This window comes from Engraulis encrasicolus, unplaced genomic scaffold (assembly GCF_034702125.1).
Source record: "Engraulis encrasicolus isolate BLACKSEA-1 unplaced genomic scaffold, IST_EnEncr_1.0 scaffold_25_np1212, whole genome shotgun sequence".
In the NCBI taxonomy this organism is placed as follows: domain Eukaryota; kingdom Metazoa; phylum Chordata; class Actinopteri; order Clupeiformes; family Engraulidae; genus Engraulis; species Engraulis encrasicolus.
This window is the reverse complement of record NW_026945544.1, coordinates 2632265-2651395: the sequence shown is the minus strand read 5'-3', so window position 1 is coordinate 2651395 and position 19131 is coordinate 2632265. Positions and strand designations below refer to the sequence as shown.

At 43.9% G+C, this 19131-nt stretch overlaps 2 protein-coding genes across 7 annotated transcripts in view; both read left to right on the top strand.

Moving 5' to 3' along the window:
• Positions 1–6474, top strand: part of xpo1b (exportin 1 (CRM1 homolog, yeast) b) — a 40581-nt gene extending 34107 nt beyond the window's left edge. For all 6 annotated transcript variants that reach the window (XM_063192812.1, XM_063192813.1, XM_063192814.1 and 3 more), the window contains 2 exons: positions 2491–2587; positions 4687–6474. In XM_063192812.1, the coding sequence (XP_063048882.1) occupies positions 2491–2587; positions 4687–4833 (244 nt within the window). In that variant the 3' untranslated portion in view covers positions 4834–6474. The remainder of the gene's footprint in view (positions 1–2490; positions 2588–4686) is intronic.
• Positions 6475–17237: 10763 nt separating this feature from the next.
• si:ch211-63b16.4 (kinesin-like protein KIF24) overlaps positions 17238–19131 on the top strand; it is a 25944-nt gene continuing 24050 nt past the window's right edge. The window contains exons 1-6 of the mRNA XM_063192820.1: positions 17238–17460; positions 17592–17678; positions 17802–17890; positions 18155–18216; positions 18394–18477; positions 18720–18870. Of these exons, the coding sequence (XP_063048890.1) occupies positions 17659–17678; positions 17802–17890; positions 18155–18216; positions 18394–18477; positions 18720–18870 (406 nt within the window). The 5' untranslated portion in view covers positions 17238–17460; positions 17592–17658. The remainder of the gene's footprint in view (positions 17461–17591; positions 17679–17801; positions 17891–18154; positions 18217–18393; positions 18478–18719; positions 18871–19131) is intronic.

Sequence of the window (19131 nt, the reverse complement as noted above, 5' to 3'; positions counted from 1 at the left end):
TTTTGTGTATTACAAGTTGTCTGAAATATGATGATTAACTGTTCAAACGAGATCACAACCAGGCAAGCGTTGAGGGGACATTGGATAGTGAGGAGGGGTGCTTATGCTATTGGGGGGCATTAGTCTATTTTATTTATTTTTAAGGGGGGCATTGGCAGGGTTTTGATGAGGTCATTGGGGTGTTAGGAAGCGTATGATGAGGTCAAGGGGGAATTTATTTTTTTAAAAGACTGAGAACCAAAACCCATTTTATCCATCTATCCATCTATCCATCTATCTATCTATCTATCTATCTATCTATCTATCTATCTATCTATCTATCTATCTATCTATCTATCTATCTATTTATCTATCTATCTATCTATCTATCTGCCTGCCCCCTCATCAGACATGACAGCATAACAATCATGAAGTAATGAAGATGGTTGGCAGTTCTTCTTATGTTCACTGTCCCTGGGTCGCTACAGTATGCTCAAAATTCATCATTTAAAGACGGTTTTAGCTACATTTTCCCAGACCCCCTTTGTATGTCTCTCATACAACACTGTCCCCCAAAAACGCCACTGCACACCACACCTGCGTGCGCACCGCTGCAGCACACACGCCGCTCCGCGCCACACCGCACCTTTCTCACCTTTTTCACCCCTGACCCGTTTTCATGCCTGCATACACACACGCGCGCACACACACACACACACACACAGCTGCAAGAGAAAGATCACACATACACATACACACACACACAGCTGCAAGAGAAAGATCACACGTACACATACACACACACACACACACCTGCCAGAGAAAGATCACACACACACACACACATACACACACACCTGCAAGAAAAAGATGACACACACACACACACACACACACACACTCACACACACACACACACCTGCAAGAGAAAGACGACACACACACACCTGCAACAGAAAGATCACACACACACACACACACACACACACACACACACAGCTGCAAAAGAAAGGTGACACACACACACACACCTGCCAGAGAAGGATCTCACACACGCAGACACACACACACCTGCAAGAGAATGATCATACACACACACACACACACACACACACACCTGCCAGAGAATGATCACACACACACCTGCCAGAGAAAGATCACACACACACACACACACACACACACACACACACACACACACACACACACACACACACACACACACACACACACACACCTGCAACCGAATGATCACACACACACACACACACCTGCAACAGAATGATCACACACACACACACACACACACACACACACACACACACACACACACACCTGCAACAGAATGATCACACACACACACACACACACACACACACACCTGCAACAGAATGATCACACACACACACACACACACACCTGCAACAGAATGATCACACACACACACACACACACACACACACACACACACACACCTGCAACAGAATGATCACACACACACACACCTGCAACAGAATGATCACACACACACACACACACACACACACACACACACACACACACACACACACACACACACACACACACACACACACACACACACACACACACACACACACACACACGCACACCTGCAACAGTAAGAGCAGCACACACATACACATCCTTTTCGTGCATTTTTATGCAATTCATGTATGTTTGTGGAATTTGTATGCATTTCTACAACCTTTGTGGTGTAATAAGCTTGTATAACCTATCTGTAATAAGCTTGTATAAGCAATGCTTCTTTTGCCCATGCATACAAGCAAACTAATGCATCCATTCATACAGGCATGCATCAGTGAATAGTTATCATCTAGTTTGTCATATTTGGAAGTGAATCATTGACGGCATAACATTGCAAGTACTAGAGTAGAGCAGAGTACTTTTATTAATCCTGAGGGAAATTATAGATAGAAGACATAGGGTAAGTTAACACTTTACATGACGCCGATGTCATAGGCATGTCATTACAGTGTTATAACAGTGTCATGGTACAATTATGCACGTGTCATAAACATTATGTACACGTCATAAACATTTCATGACTGCCATAACCGAATGTCACTTAAGGCCAGCAGTCATAAAATGTTTGACATGGACATAATGTGTATGACTTATCTATGACTGTCTTATGAGACTTATGACACTGTAATGACATGCCTATGACACCGGCGTCAGGTAAAGTGTTACCAGACATGGATGGATGGATGGATGGATGGATGGATGGATGGATGGATGGATGGATGGATGGATGGATGGATGGATGGATGGATAGATAGAAAGAAAACATACTGTAGATACAGACATACACAAAAAACTCTTTCCGCTTTTGACACTTCAGCCAAAAAACCCAAAACAAATTATTTGTTTGGAAATGACATGATGCTCATAGCCTCTTAATGCATAACACGATTGCAGTGCAATAATAATTAGTGTTGTGCTTGTGTACTGTGTGTCCACCCCTAACAGTGCCCAGGTGAAGGTGTTTGTGACTGGTCTGTTCAGCTTGAACCAGGACATCCCAGCCTTCAAGGAGCACCTCAGGGACTTCCTGGTACAGATCAAGGTGAGCTATATAGGATGCTGTTCATTGTGAACCTTACTTTGACACGAGACTTTGTCATTTTCACTATACACTCTATTTTCCTATTTTTCTTTATTTCCTTACTTTTTCTTAACCTTTTGTAATCTCACTTTTTCTACAATAAATTGTATCCTGATTTGACCCTTTTAATTACGAAGACGTCAAGACTTATCTTATTCTTGTGAGTGAGTTAGTCAAACACAACGCAGAATTTTCAGCCTTCAATTTTTGTTGGAGAAGAGAATTTTGGAACACATCTAAAATCTAACAGATGCTTGATGAGGTAGAGACAGCTCATACGGTGGAGGTTCTCCCGGAAATCCGTGTGACGTAAAGTTCTAAACTGCAATCCTGGGGTGCATTTCTCGAAACCATAGGTGCTAACTACATTAGCTACTTTGTTAGTTGCAATGCAATTTCCCATGGGCAACTACACAAGTTGCTAACTGCTAACAACTATGCTTTCGAGAAAATGCACCCCAGGTAATGCAGCCACGGCCCTTTGGGAGACTAGGAAAATGACTGGAGTTCAGTGGAAAGTCGCACCAACCCCGGACCAGACTTGATCCGACTCTGTTGCATTGGTGACACGTGATATGAATTATCTCGATTACCATATTGTAGATATGGAGCTACTGTCATGGCCCCCCTGGGCAGGCTACTGCTTACTGTTGCTGTGGAGGGGAGGGGGAAGTGACGGCCCTCCACAAGCCAGCAGCTGGATAAACAGTTTGTAGGCAGAGGTTGCAAAAGGACCTGGACGCTTTTAGTGTATCTAAATCTGTTCCTTTGTGTGCGTGTGCGTGTGCGTGTACACACGCATGCGTCTGTGTGTGACTCTTCTCCTGTGAATACAAAGTACACTTTGTTTAGTTTTTTCTGGGGTTTCCCATGAGTTGCGTTACGAGGGAATTTGGAAATTGTGAGTGTGGGATTTACTGGGTGCACAGGAACACAAATTGCGTGTGTGCGTTTGTGGTTCTCGGCGTATGTGTGGGGCAGTGGGTACAGATTCACTGTCAGGCAGAGTGCATTGGGACAGGGTTTTAGTGGGACAGAAGTCATGCTGTGTGTGTGTGTGTGTGTGTGTGTGTGTGTGTGTGTGTGTGTGTGTGTGTGTGTGTGTGTACTCTGGTTTATGGGGTCCACTATCTAATTGTGTGTGTGTGTGTGTGTGTGTGTGTATATATGTGTGTGTGTGTGTGTGTGTGTGTGTGTATATATGTGTGTGTGTGTGTGTGTGTGTGTGTGTGTGTGTGTGTGTGTGTGTGTGTTGACAGAGGGGGTACAGTAGAGAGGGGTAGAGTAGAGGCTTAAGTGTGTAATTCGGCCTGGGTGTGTATGTGCGTATTTGGCCGTGTGGAGGGGGGAGCTGACAGGTCTCTGGCGTACAGGAGGGTGAACCGGAGCCGCCAACATACCTCTGCTATAAGCTAGCTGGGGCAGCTACAACCGGCTCCACGCACACACACATAGAGCCTTTCTCACTCACTTTCTCTGACTTGCCATCCTTCTCTGCCGCTGTCTTTCTTTCTCCTACTTCCATGCTGTTGCTCCCTCTCTCTGTCTCCCACCTTCTCATAAGTCTTACCGTTACCATCTGCCTATTTTCTTCTCTGCCTCTCTACCAGTCTGCTTTCCCTCCTCATGCCTTCTCTTCTATCACTCTGCTGGCTTCCTCCATCCCACTGTGTCGACTCGTTCCCCATGCTTTAACCCATCAAACGCTTCCCGTTTCCCTCTCTTTACCTCATATTGTCACTTTTGCTCCTCTCACTTTCCCTCTGCCCCTCCTACTTCATTCTTTTACTTCTTTCTTTTTACTTCTCGTTTCACTTTTTCCTTCTCTTACTCTCTACTGATTCCTTCCTACTGAAAAGTAGGCTATCCTCCAGTATTGAATTGACTGTTGTATCTCTCCTCTCCTTCCCTCACTTTTCTCATTTATGTGGTGGCCCTGGTTAGGAGTTAGAGCAGGCTGCACATTACACTACCTTATACCAGCATGACTAATGCGTCTCTCTTCTTCTCTCCTCTTCTCTCTCCTCCTCTTCTCTCCTCTTCCCTCCTCTGCTCCTCAGGAGTTTGCCGGCGAGGACACGACAGACCTGTTTCTGGAGGAGCGGGAGGCATCGCTGCGGCAGGCCCAGGAGGAGAAGCACAAGCTGCAGATGTCCGTACCGGGCATCCTCAACCCGCACGAGATCCCAGAGGAGATGTGCGACTGAGGCCCTTGCATACACATACACACACGTGCACACCACCATACTCACTCACACACATGGAAATCACGTCTCTCTTGCACACGCACGCACACACACACACAATCACTCTCACACAACCTTTTACATAACATGTGCACCACCTACACCTATCTTGTACATAAGGACACAAATGAAAAAGCTAGAATGCACACAACCCGAACTGAGTGCTGAGGAGGAAATATGCCTTCCCTGGGCTGTGTGTGTGTGTGTGTGTGTGTGTGTGTGTGTGTGTGTGTGTGTGTGTGTGTGTGTGTGTGTGTGTGTGTGTGTGTGTGTGTGTGTGTGTGTGTGTGTGTGTGTGTGTGTATGTTTATGTGTACATGCTCCTAGAGGGTTGTGAGTGTTTAATGTGTGTGCGTGTGTGTGTTTTGTGTGTATGGTTAGCCTGTTTTGCGTGATGAGGAGAGGTGAGGTGAAGCACTCGGGTGGTTGTTGACCAAAACAATGCCAATATGTAAATGCTACTCAGCCAGTGGCCCTTTTTACATAGTACATGTTTTCTATGGACAAACCTCTTGTGTGTGATCTCTTTGCATTGTTCATTCAAGCATACAGGTGGACAGGTATACTTTATCGATGAGAGCTGCATGAGGTTGTAAGAATTAGACATTTTAAAACTTTTTTCGGGTTTGTTTTTGTTTTGGATTTGTTTGCCCTAACAACTCACTGCCCCCTCTTCTCCCCAACTTGTATTTTGTTATATATATTATATATATGAGGCAGCAGAACATGTTTTCTGTTTTGTTTTTATTTCTTTTCTTTTCTCCAGTCATCTACAGAATCCCCCCATCTCCCTCCCGCCTCCCCTAGTCCCATGATGTTGCCCACAGGATGTGATGTCAGTATTTTTTTGCAGGGCTTGAGCCCTTAATGCCGGTTGGGGAGGGCAGGGTGGTCCCTCTGCATTGGGGGTACCTCTGTTAGCCGCCCGCTGGTCTAAAGAATGTGATCATGAATGAAGGTCTGGAAGACTCAAGTTTGCTCTTCCCTCTGTATGTCCCCTGATTTCCCTCTTATCTCTCTCTCTCTCTCTCTCTCTCTCTCTCTCTCTCTTGTTCTCTCTCTCCTTCAAGGTCTTGCTCTTCCTTGGTGGTGTCAGGGTTGTTTTGTCTGTGTGCGTGCGAGCGTGCATGTGTGTGTGTGTTACGCTTCCTCCCCTTTCTCGAGATTAAATGAGGAGGCTTTTTGGATTATGTGCATATCACCCCAATTGTACAGCATCTCATACCATGGGAACATAAGGTTATTGTCCTCTTCTGTTTCTTTTGTTTTGTTTTTGTTTTTTCTTTTGTTTATTTTCCCCCCCCTCTGTGGCGGGTGTGTGTGTGTGTGTGCGTGTGTGTGCTGTCGCTTGCCGACATCAAGTTTCTGTTCTCCTCAATGAGGATAGTTGCTCATGTGTGAGCCTTCATTAAATCGAAGTATAAGAAAAGTGGTTGAGAAATATTTATGGGTTAATGTAGGTTACATCTTTATATACCGCCTCATGTTGACTCAACTATTTTCAGAATGACTTGTACTAATATTCATTGTTTACCATGCTGTAGTGCTTCAATACACTACGTAGAGCAAAAATAAAAAAAAGAATACTCGGTTTACATTTAATTTTGTATTTTTGCATTTTCATTTTTACCTTTTACCAATTCTGTTTGAGTAAATCAAAAAATGCTTTTATCCAGAGAGGAAAAAAAAGATGTTAATTGCCAACAATCTTAATTAGGCAACGAATGTATAATAAAAATCAAACTCCAATGGCTAGTGGCAGTCCCCTTCTCTAAGTGTTGCATTTGTTGTGAGACTTTTTGAACTGATTAAAGTTGAAAGAATTTTATAATCACGTCTCATGATCACGTTATTTCACAGTGGGCACTTTGTGTGAGAGGAAAGTATTGCGTCAGCCATATGCTTGCTAGTTGAACAGAACGTGCAAAGCACAGTACAGTGAAATGGCCCTTTTTAGACTTTTTTTTTGCCTTTCTCAAGGGGCTGACAAAAATTCTACTGGTTAGGTAGCATGTTATTGTGTTGTCCATCCACAACAAAACTACACAGCAGAGATGTGTTTTTGCGAGGGTTTTTTGTTATTCATTTTTTGGTCAAATAATATTTACTTTCAGAGGGCTGCAGACTAATACCTTTTGTATGATTGCTATTATATAGCTGGGTCAAAGACGTGCATAATGGCATTGTCTTTCAGTGTAACGGATACCTTCTGCTGACTGTAACGGTAAAAAAAACATGATTTTTAAATTGTTTTAAGTGAATGGATGAATTCAAGTTATGAATTCACTGGGGGAAAAAAAATCAGCAGAAGGTATCCGTTACACTGAATGACAATTTCATTTTGCATGTCTTTGACCCAGCTTTAGATGGTCCATCTAATATACAACTTTAAGCAAAGATGAATGTATTGTACATGTTCTGTGTATACATCAGGGGAGTATACTAAGACCTAAGACTAAGCCTTAGTTAACTTCTAGGAAGTGGTCAACCTGCATAATTTAGTGAAGTGAGGACTCAAAGCACTTCTATTACATTACATTACATTACATTACATTACATTGCATTTGGCAGACGCTTTATAACCAAAGCGACTTTCAAAAGAGGACATAATCAAGCCAACATCACAAGCAAATACAAGGTGCACAGGAGATATACAGAACAACAAGTGCAGTTGCAAAGAGGGGTTAGTTTTTTTTTTTAAGAGTAAATAATGAGAACACACACACACAAATGAAACTAAACTAAACATCATGTCAGGAGTCTGCCCTGGGGCAAGGCCAGCTCAAGCATTCATCTAGTAGATTCTCTCGAAATAGGAAGGTCTTAAGTTGTTTCTTGAAGGCTGCAAGAGATGTGCTTAGTCTTGCTGCCTCTGGGAGACCGTTCCACCACTTGGGTACCACAACGGAGAACAATCTTGACTGGGAGTACCTAGAGCGACTGGATGGCAGAGCCAGACAGCTTGTGCTGGATGAGCGCAGTTCTCTTCCCGTAACATAAGGCGTTAGTAGGTCCTTCAGATAAGCTATTACCGGTAGATGATGTACGTACCTGTACCACAAGGTTAACTTAACCTGGTTTAACCAGCTTTTTAGTGTATCCACTTGGTTATCACATTTATACACTATCAAGACTACAGTCATGTTCAGGGCTCTAAATTAACGACGACATGTATTTTCATCACCAGCCAAAATGGCTACTATATATTAATCTTTCTAGCCAAACACACACTCACTAATGGGTCAAAATGGCTCATATGTTGGTCTCCTCTACCATTTGGCCAGTTGGCTGGTGTCAATTTAGAGCCTTGGTTTTGTTTGAGATTCGTGATTTTGAGCACCACAACCGTTTTTGAGCACACTTAATGATAATGAGCTTGAAAAAAACTAAACGTTGCAAGTTTTTACAATACAATACAATACAGTAGGCTACAATACAATACAACCTGTATTTATATAGTGCAATATCACAACTTAAGTTGTCTTAAAGCGCTTTCAAAATACACATACACTGTCCACATTCACTTACCAGCTCTGGAGGCTGCCGCACGGCGCCAATTGTCCAGTTAGTGAGTTGAGTCAGCAATTACAGTGAATTGGTTGTGTTGCTCACTTCCAAATAAATGTGCAGTGTCACCATGACAGTGGCTGTAGAATTTGTATCGTACGATTATGTCCCGTGCCTGTCAGAGATGTTGCTCCTGCAATTCTGTGGCAACACTGCAGTGGAGACTTGTAGCCTCCGAAGATAAATATCTCATAATCATAATGCCATTCTTCTATTAAGTGATTTTGTTTCAGCTCTGCACAAGACACATGGAATTTGCAAAAAGGTGCAAAGATGGGGGGAAAAAAGATGGCTATAACAGGGAGTCAAACTATTGAACAAAAGAATACAGTTTAAAATATAGCTGCAAGCAGCAATGCGGGGCCAAGCAGTAAACTTGCCAAAGCCGCCACGGCAACAGAAGGAACTGCAGCGCCCCCTTTGGTCCAAATCTCGCCAATGTTGGTGTGCATTCCTTGGACGAGAGTGTGATCACGTAAACCAAGTTTAGTTTGAATCCGTTGAAGAGCTGTCGAGATATGAGCTCACTTCCTGTTACCTGTTGGTGGCGCTAGAGAGCTTGGGGTCTGGATTTTTTTGTGGGAGGTCATGGGATGGACTAGAATGTGTGCAAAAAATCCTAACAGAAATTGACTAACAGTTGCTGAGATATGACTTCACTTCCTGTTTTGCCACCTTTATGACAATTTTGATTGGCTGTCACCGGCAAACAACAAGAGGTGTTCAAAATTCTTTCCTCTCCCCCCTCCCTCTCCCTCCCTCCCTCCCTTCTTCCCTCTCTGTCCCTCTCCCCCCTCCCTCTCCCTTCCCCACTCCCTCTCCCTCTGTCTGTCTGTGTGTGTGTGAGGAGGGGGTGGGGGGTGGGGTGCAGGGGCTGGGGCAGTGGGGCTTGACCCCCTGCCGAGAATGGTGTCAGTGAACGTGCGCAAGGGGAGCAGAGGAGACAGAGAGATGAGAAAAAATCCCTCCATTCTTTCCACAATTTTGAATGGCTGCTGTGAGCTGATAGTTTTTTCAATCGTTACGAAAATCCATACCTGGGTGCAACATTGTGTGAGGATGACATGTGTACCAATATTTTGAAAATTGGGAGTACAGTTCAAAAGCTACAGGCAAAAATGTAGCTAAAATTTTGACCTGCTGGTGGCGCTACAGAGTTTGAGCTGGGGATATGATTTTTGTTGTGGTAGGTCCTGGGATGGACTACTATGTGTGTACAAAAACCCAGCCTAGTTTGACAAACGGTTGCTGAGATATGACCTCACTTCCTGTTTTGCCACTTTTACGACAATTTTGATTGGCTGTCACGGCTAAACGATAAAAGATATCCAATATTCCTGAAGACCCCATGTGTAGCTCAGCCCAGAGATACTATATACCGAGTTTTGGGTGAATTGGTCGAAAATTGTGGGAGGAGTAGCATTTTTATTGAATTTCAAAAAATTCAAAATGGCGGGAAAACTATCCTGGCGGAAAATGACGTCACAGGGTGCGTTGGATTCGTCTTGGCCCAAGGATTCCAGGGATACCAAGTTTATGAAAATTGGCCCAGCGGTTCAAAAGTTACAAGCAGAAATGTACCTGCAACTTTGACCTGCTGGTGGCGCTAGAGTGTTGGGGCTGGGGACCTATAAATCACTGTGGGTAATGCTGAAGCTGCCTCGAATGTGTGTGCCAATTTACAGCATTTTCCTGCCTACGGTTCTATGGGCTGCCATAGACTTACAGTCGGAGAAGAATGGTGACTAGATAATAATAATAACAATGAAGAAAACCTACTAACTCTATAGGGGCCTTCGCCAGCTTCGCTGCTTGGCCCCTAAAAATAAATGTATCATACAAAAGCATTGACAGTTCAATATTGTTACTCTCCTAGAAACAAGGCTACTTCATTTGAAATATGAGTAAGCTTACAGTCTGTCAAGTATCAAATCATATCTAGAGGTGAAACATCAAATATCTTTATGGAGGTGTTATGAATCATGGGTCAATATTTTGGGAAACGTAAAACTGGACACTTCGTCTTCTCATCATTTGTTGTGTTTCCTTTAACTGCCTGTTGATGATGTGACAAATGTTTGAGAGCAGCAACATGTCTGAGAGCACATGCCGTACATCTTCTGCGTGTCAACAGATGAGCGATGGTGACCTGCTGTGCCAGGGCTGTTCTGGGGGAGAAATAAGGCCCGGGAACTTTTGGCTTAGGGAGCCCCTCATAATTAGTGCCGCAGAATTGACTCACCGGTGGGCCCCGCACCCTTGTGGGCCCCTATTTTCAGAAATGTAACATAAAAACGTTTTTTGTACGTTTCTGAAAATAGGGGCCCATGAGAATGCAGGGCCCACCGGGAAATGCCCGGTATGCCAGATGGCCAGTCCAGCCCTGCGCTGTGCCGTACAGTTGACCTCACAGGCAGCCCAACAGTATATCTCAGATGTCCTCAAAAAGGCTACCACTGGGCACTGTGATGTTTGGGGGAGGTCGTGGATAGGGTGGGGCTCATGGGTGAATGGGGAGAAGGGGGTTACATGGTTTACTCCCTCTAATTTATAAAACTCATGCCGTAACCTACCTGAAATTATTCAAAATTGATCACATTTATTTTCAGGCTTTGCTATCTCAAAAAAAAAGAAACGTTTCCACCACTATCCAATTCTGACATTGGATCTGCAGTGACAGAGTGGGGTGCCCCCCACTCAACATGAGAGCCAGATTATTTGGCTTTTTTAAGCCACGTTGCCAGGCAACCACAATATCTGGTTCCGTTAAGTTTTTTCTGGTTAGCTGCTCACAATCATGATCATTTGCCTTTAGATGAAAGTTCTTTGGGGGGGTGTAATGCAAAAACAAACGTTGCACAATACACTACTGGGAACCTGCAAGGGCTACAACGCTGAGGAACATGGCAAATGATGGGGGGGGGACAAAAGGGCAGTTGTCCCTGGCCCAGGGAAAGAGAGGGCCCAAAATTGAGTTTTCATTACATTTTTTTTACTGGATGGGGGGCCTTTTCGGATAACTTTGTCCTGGGCCCAGAAAAGTTGTAAGCAGCCCTGCTGCACATTGTCAAGGAAGTTGCTTTGTGCATGCATCATCAGCTGTTGAAATGCTTGAATGTGTGGATGAAGAAGAACAGTGTGCTAGAATAAATCCTGCATTTCCATGATACCCAATTGTGTGTGTGTGTGTGTGTGTGTGTGTGTGTGTGTGTGTGTGTGTGTGTGTGTGTGTGTGTGTGTGTGTGTGTGTGTGTGTGTGTGTGTGTGTGTGTGTGTGTGTGTGTGTGTGTGCGCGCGCTTGCTTATACCTGCACTTTGGCCAACAGTACAGTAGCTTCTCCACACTCATACCCACCTTGTATAAATTGTTATCAAAGTAGAAATAAAAGTGGTACACATATGTTAGAATATTACTATATTTCCATGTGCAAAATTGTTCCTTTCAGTTTTCAGTCTTGTTGTACCAGACAGTGCAGTAGTACAGTAGTGCAGTAAAATACTAAAAGAGGGGGAAAAGAAAGAAAGGGTGTTGACTATTAATGATCTGGGCACTAATAATTTTGTCGTGGCCATTTTTATCCTTTTTTGTTTAACCTCAGTGTGTTATAGTGTACTATAATGTATTTGTTTACAGAATAACATCAACTTGTTAATTATGGTCATTCTCTAAAAGAAATCAAGAGAGATGTCTAATTTCAGGAAAGGGACTTATAATATCGCCCTCATCTGTATACAAATACAAACACTAAGTAATCCAACAGTGTCCTGATAAGTTGCTAAGAAGTAGGAGGCTGTAGCAAGTTCTCTAAAATTCATCTTCATACCAAAGCCAACAGCATTGACTAAGACATCTAAGAAATGCAAAACTTTCTGAGGGAGGACCCCCAGACCCACTTCATTGAGGTCTCCCATATTTTTCTATTGACAGTCGGCAACCACAATACATACCGGTATGTATAGTTCGGCCCCTTTACTGGGTGGATTTTGAAAAACTGGCCCTTGTTGACATTTAATTGAATACCCCTGCTGTACAGTATACTGACTACAGTTGTTCTGGTTAGCCTGGAACAAGACAGGCTCATCAAGTTGGCACCTTCAAGGGCTACGTTCACAGACAGATTTTTTTTGCAGCACATTTTAAGACAATACTTTTTCCCTGCCAAGAAATATACTTTGTATCATATTATGTAACCCTCAATATTAAATGTCAGCAGCACGCTATTTTCATGGAGCCATTTGCGTCCACTGAGTTGTAACTACAGTACACGGGTAAAGGAAGTTGGTTTGTCCAGAGTTGGTGTATCTTTTCACATGCCTTAGTTATTCCTGCATGTGGCAATGATCCATTTCCGCTCGCCATGCCACTCACGGTTCAATGTAAAATAATATTTCACAGCTACTAATCTTTGATAACTAGTTGGCATTTGATTAAGGCAAATGACTGATAGTATGGCATGCTACCAGTATATATGCTATGGTTTCTCTCTCGGCCTTGAATAGGTAGGCTATGACGCACGGGCTCTCCTAACCTAGGCCTATATTTCGCATAGCTACACTGCCCCTAAAGGAGACAAAACAGATTAGACATTGGTGAAAGGCTGTCATTGGGAGAGCAACGCTCAACTGGTGGACTTGAATGATGTTGGGAGGTGTCGGTGAGGGGTAAAATTGTCATTCATATATCTCTCCGCCCACGAATCCCATCGAGGGACGCACCTCCGGGGAAACATGAGATGTGCGTCCCGACTCCTGACCCAGTTTTGAGGGAGGCATCCGAGGCCGTGGGTACAGCAGTAGGGTCGCTTGTATAGGCGCTGGTCGCCGGCCAATTTGGCCGTCATTGCGCGACTCCTGTCCGTATTCCTACTCTGCATTCCCATTTAAAAATACATTGTACCAGCGCAGCACACACACAGGATGTGGGGAGTGTGTGAACGCGGTGATCCTGCAAGAACACATATCCAGGGAAAAGACCAAGTTGGAAAGTAAATTGTATTTTAAAGTCATGTATTAAATAAACCATTGCAGAAAATGCAGTGTGTTTGTATTAGTTAAGTTACATGTGTGCGTCAGCGTCAAACAATTAAGTTTACATGTACCTCCATGTTCCACAATGGACTTGAAGTTTCCCCGACAACAGCTTCTTGCCAGACCTCTGTGTCTCCACTGCCACCTAATGGAGACATCAGGTTAAGCATAATGGGGATTTTCAGTCCGTGTGTGTGTGAGAGAGTTAAACTTTTACTCAGTCAGCTCAAAATGTCTACACTGCATTTTTATTTGGAAAAGGGTACACAAATTGCATGTGCAGACATGTAGACTAGGCTACTTCTGCATAACTGCATAATACATTTTCTACTCGCTTGTATCTGGCATTGAAAAGGGTGACGTATATCAAACCTTTTGGATTGGCTAACCCTAATTGATCAGAGCATTTTCCAAGGACGCCCTGGTAATTGCGTAATTGCACAACTGTTTAAAATAGCCTATTGCAAATAATTTGCCGTCACTATCTACTACACTAATGCTTGAGCTGGCCTAGTCCCAGGCCAGACTCTTGACATGATGTGTAGGCTATGTGTGTGTACTGTACTTTACACAAAACAAAACAAAAACTAACTAACCTATCTGCACTTGTTGCATCTGCACTTGTTGTTCTGAATATTTCCTGTGCACGTTATAGTGCACTTCATATCTGCTAGATGTTGGCTGTCATTATGTCCTTGATTGTAAGTTGATTTGATTATAAAGCGTCTGCCAGATGCAGTGCAATGTAATGTAATGTAATGATTTAACTAATTTGTTGTGCTTGTAGACTTTCAAATGGCTCACCAAGCTACTTATCTTTAGCCTGGGTGAAGCCGATTGTTGACTAACCCTCTTCTTACCCTCTGTTGGAGAACCAGTGATTTAACAGATTATCAACATAGGCCAACACAGTTAGCTGGCTAATGTTGAAGCCTTTTCCCAACCACACTCTCTTTGGTACGCCTCTGAAGTATTCAGACAAAGCAGGGAATAGATCGCATTAAGTTTCTATCTATCTATCTATCTATCTATCTATCTATCTATCTATCTATCTATCTATCTATCTATCTATCTATCTATCTATCTATCTATCTATCTATCTATCTATCTATCTATCTATCTATCTATCTATCAAGGCAAGGCTATCTATATAGGCCTGCTACCTATCTTAAACAACCACTAATTCACATATCAAACAGTAGGTGCGAGTGTGTCTGGTCCCAGAGCAGGTTCTCTCCCCTCTGCGGTGGAGCCCCATCCCAGCATGGTGAGAGGAGAGGAGACCTCTCTCTCTGCACTGTCGGTTGTATTGAGGAGTGCAAACACAGCTGGTCATGTCAGCCCATTGCCCTGCTGTTTCTGGCCTGTTCTCTCCTCTCACAGTGCCATAACTTACCCTCAGTCTCATTACTGGGCGCTTCACAGGAGCTCTTTGCTCATGCCCCCTCCATCACTGTCACCAGTGTCCGCTGCTGCTCTGCCTGACTGCCTAGCTGCTACCTACCTACCTACCATAGCTGTGCACAGACAGGAATGAGGTGGTGCTAAAGCACATGCCCCTTTGCCCTATTGGACAAAAAATGCTCTTTTTTTTTACTATGGATTTTTTTGTCACAATGTACTGTGGGTCCATGTTGACTTGACATGATCTACAAATTCTTGACGATCAAAGCATGTGACAGTAATGCCCCAATAGGCTGTAAGCCCTGTGGTCTCGTAAGGAAGCTGGAAGTTCCACATGCCCCCTGCCCTCCCTGGAGCCCATGCCCCTCACAATGTAAGTTTGTGCACGCCACTGGCTACTACCGTATTGCTACTAATGTGATGTGTAAAGAAGTGAGAATGGGCAGTAGCTCCCTTGGAGATATTTCAGCCACTGCTGTCATTGGATTCAATGTGTGTGTGTGTGTGTGTGTGTGTGTGTGTGTGTGTGTGTGTGTGTGTGTGTGTGTGTGTGTGTGTGTGTGTGTGTGTGTGTGTGTGTGTGTGTGTGTGTGCGCGCGCGCGCACATGTCAGTGATGGGTTGTTTGTTTGTATGTGAGGAGTTGCTCTCATTAATTTGATCCTGTCTGTAATGATTAGTACTGCCAGGAACAGATGTAGACTATCATATAACATTAACTTCATGGCCTCAAAATATAGACTATATATAGACACTATAGGCCAAGGCTGTTGTCACCAAGTGAAATTAAACTGGCCAATGCATCAGGCTAAAGAAACAACAGTATTATACTGCAATCTGTTCACTGACAGTTGAACAGTGAAAGCATGTATGCACACCTGAGAAACTCCCATTGTCATTGTGACACTTACCTCTAGTCCATAGCACACGGAATGGCATTTTATGCGTCACCCGTGCAAGGGGGCAGCTCAAAACAGTGAACAAAGGGAGCAGTGCAGCGGGATCAGAGATTCTTTAAGTATAGAGATATGCCAACATAATAGGTTTCTATGGGCACCTAACATGATCAGGTTCCGGTCTGCCTAAGGGGGGGGGGGGGGGGGGGGGGGGGGGGGGGGGGGGGGGGGGGGGGGGGGGGGCATAATGCTCCTAGCATTGAATAGAACAGTCCTCAGGTCTGCCTAGGTCTGCCTAAAGGGGGATTTCCCCCCCAATAATAGAACCCGAAAACAATGGGCCAATGGAACCTCTCTCTCTTTACTCTCTCTGGCGGGATGGTACCATGCCCAGCCTGGGTACCAGTCATGGAGGAGAATGATGAGAGCACTAGTTACTCCCCCCCACCAACCTGACGGCTCATGAGTGGAACCAACAACATTTTGGCTATAAGTCTGATTCCTTAACTGCTTACCCATGACTGCCCTAACATGAAACATCGTGACTTGACAATTGTGGGTGTTTTGTTGTTGTTGAATAAAAAGCAAGCCCATTTGCATCTTCTGCAGGAATACACTAGTTTCCACGTGTATTCCCTGTGTTGTTATAGGCTATGACAGGCGATCTCCTCTCAGCATTCTTCGCTGTATTGGAATAGTAACCTACCATTTGAGTGAACAGTGAAATCCGACAGTCTAGAGAAGTATCACACCTGGGCCTTCTAATCCATCATTTTCATGTCTGACTGACACTGACACTGACCCACATCAAACGGGTAAAAGGACATTTTGAGCGTGTCTTCTGTTTCTTATTCAAACCCTCCCCGATGAGGAACTGAAGCGCCTTTGTCTGAACCCGCTTAATCTTCTCCCTCTGTACTCAGCGAAGACCAAAAAAGTGAGCAAGAGGTCGAGTCTGCCTGCGCGCGCTCAGCGTTCCAAGCAACCTAGGCAACTGGCCATAAATATGCCGTCCGAGACACACAGGTCAAGGTAGCCGGGGTGGGTGACGCAAAAAAAAGCTCATCTCCGCAACAGACCCTCCTATGAAATTACTGTATTCTGTTGAACTGGTGAATAATTCCAGGAAGAAGAGAAATGCGACATGGCTCAGCATGCGCACGTGTTTAGTTATCGCGAGCCAAAATAGATAGGGTTGAGACATTGGATAGTATTTTTGATGATCACATTCGCATCACTTTCCTGCGTTCCCAGCACTTTCAACTTTGTATTCGTGGCGTGCTAAAATAAAATAACGACAGGGTCGCAGTGGGATAGAGTTTTCGCTGTGGCAACAATAGGACCTAGCATACAAAAGTTGTTCTGTCTGTGAGTTTTCACATGTCAGAATGCTGTGGGGGGCGCTTGGCATGAAGCCTAGCCTACGTCAAGGTGCAAGACGGAGTTCATTCACTTGTTCATGATGCACAACGGTCGTATGATGATTACAGAGGCGATTTCGGAAACTGCCTGCCTCAAAAGCTTTATTACTATACTTTCTAGTTATCAGCTTCGACGCAAAACAGCAACTTTGGAATGGTCTCCTTTTGGCGGTAGTCTTCATTCATAGAGTCCTGTCTTGCAAGCTGAAGAAAGTGTCAACAGTTGATGGAAGCTTGCCACACAGTTGTGTTTGTGGCACTTCAGGAAAATAGGTAAGTCACTCAAATCATAGACTAGGCTATGTAATACGACTTTCACCATCTTTTTAAATATAACTAAAGAGTTGGAGATTTTTTTGAGGGGAGAAGCTGTTCCTAAACTACATTCTGTTTTGGCCGTGCAGTTGACCGTTGCGCATTTGGGTAGTTTGTGCCAACTTGCTGTGATGAAAAAAGATCCACTGGAGTGTCATGGACAGGGGGTCTGAGTTGTGAGTTCCCTTATTATTTATATTTCTAATTCGGTATAACGAGAATCTTTGATGAACAACACATACAACAGGAAGTTGTGCTAAAGCAAATTATAAACCTGCATATTGGCACCTTCCGTACAGACAAAAAGACAAGTTCGCAGAGGGCGCCAAGTGGAACTTTCGAGTGTCCATTCGCTTGTGCCCGCAGCGACAGAGGGACCCTAACGCAGGTCAATATCATGATCTTGCCTTTCCATCCTTTGTTTTTAATCAGATGTCACCATGTAAAGTTGCACTAGTGTGTTGCGTTTTTGTTGTTGATATGAACATTGTGCTGTGCCCAACTGATCACACCTGTGCGTAATGGATGCTACTTTTTAACACGTTATCATATGTATTAATTGGTAGCTATAATTAGATGCATGCATGTAAGGAATTCTGTTTCTGCATTGGAATTACAAACATAACAGCTATCCTGTCATTAATTCTGTCAGAGGAGGCGAGATGCTCCATCAAAGTGGTTGAACCCAACAGGATTATTGTTGACACTGGCCGGGTAAGTGTTTATCTAGCCTGAGTGACCAAATTTTTAAATTAAAAGCCATGACCTCGAGTATCATTAAAGTATGCCAAGATTGTGTGATCTAGCCAATGATCTGTGAAATAATTATGCTTAAGCAGTAAAAGTCTGAGGTGATCATATCCTTTTTTCCCTGGCTATCTTATATTTCAGGGTCACCAGCCCCATTCTCTACTCTTTGACGCAGTGTACGACCACAGTGCTAGCCAGAAGGACATTTACGAATCCACAACTGGGGTAAATCACGAAAGCAACACACCATACACTTAGGCAATGACAATCACGGCAATAAAAAACACTGAAGATGTTTTAAGACACTATTGACTTTGTCAGTCACGTTCCAACTTCCACACTCACCGGAGCCGACTGCAACTCAGGGGAGAAACATGTCGAGGAAAAAATGCGATATTTGGGTTAGTGATTTGTTAGTTCGGGAAGAGGCGATGACTCAGGTCTAACGTGCTTCTCTCTCTCCTCAGCCACTAGTGGGGTCTTTGATGCAGGGTTACAACGCGTGTGTCATCGCATACGGCTCCCCATGCAGTGGAAAGACTTACACAATGCTTGGCGGGAGTTTGACGGGCAAGCAGCGAGGCATCCTCAGTCGCGCAGCGGAGGACATTTTTAACTGTATCCTTTTACAGCAGTAGTTACAAGCTCTTTTCATTGTGCTGAGTTGAAGCAGTGTACGCAGACTTGTAGAGGCGTCTGGGAAGGCCTCAGATAGGGAATGTAATGTGTAGTTTTTTGTACGTCTTTCATGTGGTTCTGAATTAATTTAACAGCAAATGTATTCAATTAATGCAAGTAGGGGCCTAATTAAATTGATTGGCTGTTATAACATGAGGGGTTTGAATGAGCTTTTAAATGTGAACTGAAATTTAAAACCAA